An 8,898-nucleotide genomic window follows, 5' to 3' on the forward strand; every position below is an offset into this window, starting at 1 on the left:
TGGGTTTGGCTGCCCCTGGCAGCTCTGGGGGAATTCCAGAGTGGCCAGGGATCCTGTGAGGGACACAGGTGACGTCCCCAGCGCTCAGGTGCCATCCCCAGGTTTGGGTGATGTCCTCAGGAGAAGGACACAGGTGACAAGGTGACATCCCCAGGGCTCAGGTGACATTCTCAGGTGAGAGATGAAGGTGCCAGGTTTGGGTGATGTCCTCAGTGAAGGACACAGGTGACATTCTCAGGGCTCAGGTGACATCCTCAGCTGTGGGTGATGCTCTCAGTGAAGGACACAGGTGACACTCTCAGGGCTCAGGTGACATTCTCAGGTGAGAGATGAAGGTGCCAGGTTTGGGCGATGTCCTCAGTGAAGGACACAGGTGACACTCTCAGGGCTCAGGTGCCATCCCCAGCCCTGGCTGCTGCTCCCAGGCTGGGTTTGGCTCCGTGGCCCCAGCCCAGCTCCCTCAGGGCTCCCCATGCAGCTGGAGGAAATTCCACATTTTCCAGGGCGGGGAGGAGGGGACAGGGGGGTCCCTGATGTCCCCCTGCCACCAGCTCATCTGTCGCCACCTCATTCGGAGGCAGCCACTGACAACACGGCAGAGTTTGTCAGCAGCACAGCCGGCAAGGTGACAGAAGGCAATGAAATCCAGGATTTCCAGCAGCAAAAGGCAATGAAATCCAGGATTTCCAGCAGCTGGGATGAAATATTCCACTGAAATATTCATGTGGGAGCTGCCTCCCTGCCCTGTCCCCACCAGAGCTCAGCTCTGTCACGTTAAAACTCCCTGAGCAGCGGCCTGAGAAAGCATTTCTGTGCTGGGAATGAAACTTTAAATATCTCTGATGGATCCAGGTGCTGTGGGGTCAGGAGAGCTCAGCTGCAGCAGGGCCAGGCTCTGGGAATTTGGGAAAGATTTCTGGGCTCCCCGAGAAGCAGTTCCAGGATGGAGGAGCTTGGGGGTGCTGGGCAGCTGCTTGAATTCCTTAAAAATCAGGGGGGATTCTTTGAAAATCAGGTGGGATTCTAGAAGATCAGGTGGAATTATTTTAAAATGAGATGGAATTCTTTCAAATCAGGTCTAATTCTTTAAAAATCAAATGGAGTTCTTTAAATTCAGGTGCAGTTCTTTAAATTCAGGTGGAGTTCTTTAAAAATCAAATGGAGTTCTTTAAATTCAGGTGGAGTTCTTTAAAAATCAGGGGGAATTCTTTAAAAATCAGGAGGGATTCTATAAGATCAGGTGGAATTATTTTAAAATGAGGTGGAATTCTATAAAATCAGGTGGAGTGCTTTCAGATCAGGTGGAATTCTTTCAAATCAGGTCTGATTCTTTAAAAATCAGGCGGAGTTCTTTAAATTCAGGTGGAGTTCTATAAAATCAGGTGGAATTCTAAAAATCCGGTGGAATTATTTTAAAATCAGGGGGAATTCTTTAAAATCAGGTGGGATTCTATAAGATCAGGTGGAATTATTTTAAAACGAGGTGGAATCCTATGAAATCAGGTGGAGTGCTTTCAAATCAGGTGGAGTTCTTTAAATTCAGGTGGAGTTCTTTAAAGTTGAGTTTATTAAAAATTCAGGTGGAATTCTTTCAAATCAGGTGGAGTTCTATGAATCAGGGGGAGTTCTTTAAATTCAGGTGGAGATCTTTAAAATCAGGTGGGATTATTTTAAAATGAGGTGGAATTCTATAAAATCAGGTGCAGTTTTTTTAAAAAATCAGGTGGAATTCTATAAAATTAAGTGGAATTCTTTAAAATGAGGTGGAATTCTATAAAATTAGGTGGAGTTCTTTCAGAACAGGTGCAGTTCTTTCAAATCAGGTGTAATTCTATAAAATCAGGTGCTTGGGATGTGCAGGTCCTGCAGGATTTGGGAAGTGTTTGTGCTGTGGAATGGGCAGGTCCTACAGGGTTTGGGATCACTGAGCAGGATTTGGGATCGCTGAGCAGGGTTTGGGATCACCAAGCAGGATGTGGCAACGGTTTTTGCTGTGGGATGTGCAGATCCTGCAGGGTTTGGGATCACTGAGCAGGATTTGGGATCGCTGAGCAGGATTTGGGATCACCGAGCAGGATTTGGGAACTCTTTGTGCCGTGGGATGTGCAGACCCTGCAGGATTTGGGAAGTGTGTGGGAAGGGGGATGTGGATCCTTTCCTTTCACATCCCAAGCTGATGGGATTTTCCTCATTTTGGGTCCACCCAGGCAGATTCTGGATCTCCCCAGGATCCTTTCCAGAGCTGTGCCCCAGTTCTCTGAGCCCCTGCCCGGAGCTGGAGCCCACTGGGGGATTTTAGGGCCGATTTTTTGGGATTTTGGGGATCTCCTTGCCCTGTCCTTGGCTCCGGGCTCTGAGGAGCTGCCAGTGCTCGGCTGTGGCTCGGGGAAGGGGATGTTGTGCTTATCCCGGGCTTTGCTGCTTTTCCTGCCGTTTCCAAGGCAACCGGGAACTCTCAGGGCCACAAAAACTCACCCAGGGCTCCCTTCCCACCTGCTGGGATGCTCACCTGAGCCCCTCCGTGCGCGCTGCAAAATCCCGCCAGGTTTGGTTCTGTCCTCTGAATTGCCCACCCTAAAAATGGGGGGTTTAAACCCCAAAAAATTGGGATTTTAAACCCCAAAAATTGGGGTTTTAAACCAAAAAAATTGGGGTTTTAAACAAAAAAATGGGGGTTTTAAACCCAAAAAATGGGGATAATGGGGATCTTAAACCCAAAAAATGGGGGTTTTAAACCTCAAAAATGGGGATTTTTAACCCCAAAAATTGGGGTTTTAAACCAAAAAAATGGGGATTTTAAACCCCAAAAATGGGGGTTTGAAACCCCAAAAAAGGGGGTTTCAAACAACAAAAAAAAAAGAGGGAATTTTAAACCCCCAAAACTGGGGATTTTAAACCCCAAAACTGGGGATTTCAAATCCCAAAAGGGGAGGGATTTAAACCTCCAAAATGGGGATTTTAAACCCCAAAAATGATGGTTTTAAATCCCAAAAATGGGGATTTAAAACTTCCAAAACGGGGGTTTTAAACCCTAAAAATGGGAATTTTAAACTCCAAAAATGGGGATTTTTAAACCCCCTAAATGGGCATTTTAAGCCCCAAAACCAGGGATTTTTAAACCCTAAAAATGGGGTTTTAAAACCCCCAAAAATGGAGGTTTTAAACCCCCAAAATGGGGATTTTAAACCCCAAAAATGAGGATTCAAAACCCCCCAAAATGGAGATTTTAAACCCCTAAAAATGGGGATTTTAAACTCTCAAAATGAGGGTTTTAAACCCCAAAAATGGAGATTTTAAACCAAAGGGAAAAAAATACCGAGTCTTTGGTGCTTTCTGAAAATCAGTTTTTGGGGTTTTTTTCTGGGAAGGCTTTTCACCTGTTTTCCTTGGGGTTTATGGGATTAAACTGTATTTAAAATTATGGGATTAACTGTATTTAAAATTATGGGATTAACTGTATTTAAAATTATGGGATTAGCTGTAATATACAATAATCTGCAAGGTAGACATTTTCTGGTGGAATTTGGGTTTCCTTGTGCTGTGGAGCCTGTCCTTGCTGGGAGGGGAACAAGGCCACCAGGCTGCAAAAAAAACCCCAAAAACGGGGATTTTAAACCCCCAAAATGGAGATTTTAAACCCCAAAAATGGGGATTTTAAACCCCAAAAATGGGGATTTTAAACCAAGGGGGGAAAAACCTTCTCCCTGTGCTGGGTCTGGGGTGGGCAGTGCTGGGTGGAATTCTCCTGAGGAGCTGGGAAGCCTCGGAGGAAAAGAAAAACAAGAATTATCTGCTGCTGTGGGATGCAACGGGTGCATCTTTGATTGGTCTCATGTGGTTGTTTTTAATTAATGGCCAATCACAGTCCGGCTGTCTTGGACTCTCTGAGGGTCACAAGATTTTATTATCTTTCCTTTCCTTTCCTTTCCTTTCCTTTCCTTTCCTTTCCTTTCCTTTCCTTTCCTTTCCTTTCCTTTCCTTTCCTTTCCTTTCCTTTCCTTTCCTTTCCTTTCCTTTCCTTTCCTTTCCTTTCCTTTCCTTTCCTTTCCTTTCCTTTCCTTTCCTTTCCTTTCCATGAAATCCTTTCTTCTATTCTTTTAGTATAGTTTTAGCAGATAATTTCCTTTTAATATCATACATATCATCAAATAATAAATCAGCCTTCAGAAACATGGAGTCAAGATTCTCATCTCTTCCCTGGTCCTGGGACCCCTGTGAACAGCACCACGCAGGGCTGCCTGCACCTTTACTGGTCCTTACTGGTCCTTACTGGTCCTTACTGGTTTTTCCCGGCTGTTTCAGAGGGCCTGGCAGTGGGAGTTGGCTTTGGAGCTGTCGGGAAATCCCAGTCTGCCACATTCCAGAGCGCCAGGTAAGAGCTGATGCTGCTTTTTGTGGGTTGCCTTGCCTCCGGGAGCTTGGCTGTCCCACCCTGGCCCCTGCTGGGGAATTTGGGATCCGTGGATTGATGGGACCTGCCTGGAAGCACAGAGGGTGGCAAAGGAGTGGCAGGAATTCCTGGTGCTGCTGCGTTTTCCTCACTCTGTGGGAAGAGGTCTCTGTGCTGCTCTGTGGTTTTTGCCTCTCTGGGATCGCTGGGGAGAGACAGCTGAGTGTCCCAGGGGTGCTGCTGGCCCTCAGCACGGGCACCCAGGGGTTTTGGGGTGTCCATCCCCTCCCTTGTGCTGTTAAAGGGAAAATAAACCTGGAGTGGAGCTGGGAAAAATGGGAGGAAAGGATAATAAACTCGGGACAGAGCTGGAGAAACGGGAGGAAAGGATAATGGACCTGGAGAAATGGGAGGAAGGGAAAATAAAACTGGAGAAACAGGAGGAAGGGATAAGAAACCTGAAGAAACAGGAGAAAGGGAAAATAAACCTGGAGTGGAGCTAGAAAAATGGGAGGAAAGGATAATAGACCTGGAGCAGAGCTGGAGAAACGGGAGGAAGGGAAAATAAATCTGGAGAAATGAGAGGAAGAGATAATGAACCTGGAGAAATGAGAGGAAAGGATAATGGACCTGGAGAAACAGGAGGAAGGCGAAATAAACCTGGAGAAATGGAGGAAGGGATAAGAAACCTGGAGAAATGGGAGAAAGGGGAAATAAACCAGAAGTGGAGCTGGGAAAAATGGGAGGAAAGGATAATAGACCTGGAGCAGAGCTGGAGAAAAGAGAGGAAGGGGAAATAAAGCTGGAGAAATGAGAGGAAAGGATAATTGACCTGGAGAAACAGGAGAAAGGGAAAACAAACCTGGAGTGGAGCTGGAGAAATGGGAGGAAGGGGAAATAAACCTGGAGAAGTGGGAGGAAGGGATAAGAAACCTGAAGTGGAGCTGGAAAAAATGGGAGGAAAGGATAATAGACCTGGAGCAGAGCTGGAGAAACAGGAGGAAGGGATGATGAACCCGGAGGAATGGGAGGACGGGAAAATAAACCAGGAGGAACGGGAGGAAGGGATGATGAAGCCGGAGGAATGGGAGGAAAGGAAAATAAACCAGGAGGAACGGGAGGAAGGGATGATGAAGCCGGAGGAATGGGAGGAAGGGAAAATAAACCAGGAGGAACGGGAGGAAGGGATGATGAACCCGGAGGAATGGGAGGACGGGAAAATAAACCAGGAGGAACGGGAGGAAGGGATGATGAACCCGGAGGAATGGGAGGAAAGGAAAATAAACCAGGAGGAACGGGAGGAAGGGATGATGAACCCGGAGGAATGGGAGGACGGGAAAATAAACCAGGAGGAACGGGAGGAAGGGATGATGAACCCGGAGGAATGGGAGGAAAGGAAAATAAACCAGGAGGAACGGGAGGAAGGGATGATGAACCCGGAGGAATGGGAGGAAAGGAAAATAAACCAGGAGGAACGGGAGGCACAGATCATTTTGGGTCCATCCAGGCTGATTTTGGGTCCATCCAGGCTGTCCAGCCCTTTCTGTGTCCAGGCTCAAGCTGTGTCCCACAAAGGCACATCCCAAACCTTCCATTCCCATTCCCTGTCCCATCCCAGACCCCAGGGAGAAGAGCAGGACCCTCCAGCTTTACTCCTTGGGAATAAAGAGCAGGATCCTCCAGCTTTACTCCCTGTTCCCCTCAGTAAAAGGCTCTTCACAAAGCCAGCAGAGCTGCAACAAAAGGAGATTTTTGATGTGCTGGATCAGCTCAGGCATCCTGGGAATGCCTGGGACCTGGGAGGCTGCTGGGATTCCCCATCCTGCCCAGGATCCTGGGATTCCCCATCCTGCCCATCATCTGAGCTCATCCCAAATCCCAGGATTCCCCATCCTGCCCATCATCTGAGCTCATCCAGGATCCCGGGATTCCCACCCTGCCCAGGATCCCGAGGTTCTCGTTCCTGCCCATCATCCAGGATCCTGGGATTCTCTATCCTGCCCAGGATCCCGACATTCCCACCCTGCCCATCATCCCAGCTCATCCAGGACCCCAGGATTCCCATCCTGTCCATCACCCAGGATCCTGGGATTCCCTCTCCATCCCGGGATTCCCCTCCCGGCCCTTCCCGGGATTCTCCTGCGCGTTTCTTTGCCGCCACCGGGTGTTCGGCTCCGCTCCTGCGCCCGGCGTCCTCCGGGATCCTCCGGGATCCTCCGGGATCCTCCGGGAGCTGCGGCTGCGTCAGAGCCCCCCGCCGGGGGTTTCACACGTGGGGCCCAGGGATTGGGAATGAGAATGGGATTGGGAATGGGAACCAGAATGGGGATGGGAATGGGAACCAGAATAGGATTGGGAACGGGAACCAGGGATTGGGAATGAGAATGGGATTGGGAATGGGAACCAGAATGGGGATGGGAATGGGAACCAGAATAGGATTGGGAACGGGAACCAGGGATTGGGAATGAGAATGGGAATGGGAATGGGAACCAGAATGGGGATGGGAATGGGAACCAGGGATTGGGAATGAGAATGGGAACAGGAATGAGAATGGGAATGGGAATGGTACAGGGATGGGAATGGGAATGGGAACCAGAATGGGGAGGATGGGAAGGGGAATAGGGTTGGGAATGGGAATGGGAAGAGCTCCCCAGTGCCAGAGGGCAGGGTTGGGTGGGATACTGGGAAGGAATTGTTCCCTGTGAGGGGCTGGGATGGAATTCCCAGGGAAGCTGTGGCTGCCCCATCCCTGGAATGGGGTTTGGATGGGGTTTGGAGCAGCTGGGGCAGTGGCAGGTGCCCCTTTTGGGGAGTTTTCCATGGGGCTGAGCTGTTCCCATCCCCGCTGCCCCTGCCCCGCTCCCCGCAGGGCTGGGAATGTTGGGAGTTTCCAGAGGTGGGAACAGCTCAGGACAAAGTGCTGAGGGGACAGGAGGGGGGACAGTGCCAGGGCAGTGCCAGGCAGGGCGGGAGTGCCCAGCAGGGGAAGGTTCCCTCCGGGAATGGGGAATGGGGAAGGCAGGAGCTGCCCCTGGCCGCCTTCCAGGCAGGAAGGTAAAGGGAAGGGCAGCCGTGGCTTGGAAAAGCTGCTCTGGCTCCTCCTGAACCGCGGGGAGGGATCCTGACCCTCCCTGGGTGGCTGCTGAGACAGGAACCAGATGGGGCTGGGGCTGCTGGGAGCGGCACGGGCGGGATTGGAAAGGGGACAGGAGGGGACACTCAGGGGACAGGCAAATCCTAAATCTGCCCCTCCCAAATCCTGAATCTGCATCTCCCAAATCTGCCCCTCCCAAATCCTAAATCTGCTCTTCCCAAATCCTGAATCTGCATCTCCCAAATCTGCCCCTCCCAAATCCTAAATTTGCACCTCCCAAATCCCAAATCTGCACATCTCCCAAATACGGAATTCCAGAATTGGTGGCAGGGAAGGCTCCTGGTCTTCTTGGCATCCTGGTATCCCTGAGTCCTGGCACTCCTGCTCCTGAATCTGCATCTCCCAAATCCCAAATCAGCATCTCCCAAATCCTAAATCAGCATCTCCCAAATCCCAAATCAGCATGTTCCAAATCCTGAATCTGCATCTCCCAAATCCTAAATCACCCCACATCTGCATCTCCCAAATCCTGAATCTGCATCTCCCAAATTCCAAATCAGCATGTCTCAAATCCTGAATCCACATCTCCCAAATCAGCACCTCCCAAATCCTGAATCTGCCCCTCCTAAACCCTGAATCTTCCCCTCCCAAATCCTAAATCAGCGTCTCCCAAATCCCGAATCTGCATCTCCCAAATCCTAAATCAGCATCTCCCAAATCTGCCCCTCCCAAATCCCAAATCTGTTTCTGTCTGCAGCTCATCCCTGTGCAAGCACACAAAAGCCAAATCTGATTCCTACAGAGCTTTGCTGCTTCCTGAGGATTTTTTCCTAAAAATCCTTCACATTTCCAGTTGGAGCAGGTTTGCTCCAGGGCTGATCCTGGCTCTCTGTGGGTGCAGGGAAGGAGAAATTCAGTTTTATGACGGAGCAGATTTAACCTGGGGGTGCCCAGCTCAGCCTGCCCTGGGTTCCCATGCACCGTCCACGCCCATCCTCAATTTCCTGCCTGAAATCTCTGCTGGGATTGATGGAAACAGAAATATTCCGCCCCTGGATGGTGCTGGGGATGTTCCCTCCAGCCCAGCACAATGGTTTCCATTCATGCTGGCAGTGCTGGCCCCGTTTGGATGTGCTGTGCCCACGGGTTGTTTCCTGTCCAGCTCTGGTGGAACAGACAGCAGAGGAGCCCTGGGCTCGCAGGGCAGACTTTGAGCAGGGCTTGGGAAATGTTGTTCCGTGGGACAGCCTGTGCCTCCCACGCTGTGCCTCTCAGGCTGGGGAAAAAAAGGGAAAAAAAGGGGGAAAAATGGGAAAAAGGGGGAAAAAAAAGGGGGAAAAGGGGCGAAAAAGAGAAAAAAAAAGGGGAAAAAAAGAGGAAAAAGAAAAGGGAAAAAAAGAGGAAAAAGAAAAGG

The 8,898-nt window shown here is 49.8% G+C and overlaps 1 protein-coding gene across 1 annotated transcript in view; it reads left to right on the forward strand.

Moving 5' to 3' along the window:
* Positions 1-4,302: 4,302 nt before the first annotated feature.
* Positions 4,303-8,898, forward strand: part of LOC102042103 (zinc transporter ZIP11) — a gene marked incomplete at its 5' end in the record, with an annotated part of 18,365 nt that continues 13,769 nt past the window's right edge. The window contains one exon of the mRNA XM_031065226.1: positions 4,303-4,372. Within this exon, the coding sequence (XP_030921086.1) occupies positions 4,303-4,372 (70 nt within the window). The remainder of the gene's footprint in view (positions 4,373-8,898) is intronic.

Source organism: Geospiza fortis, unplaced genomic scaffold (genome assembly GCF_000277835.1).
Source record: "Geospiza fortis unplaced genomic scaffold, GeoFor_1.0 scaffold358, whole genome shotgun sequence".
NCBI classification, from domain to species: domain Eukaryota; kingdom Metazoa; phylum Chordata; class Aves; order Passeriformes; family Thraupidae; genus Geospiza; species Geospiza fortis.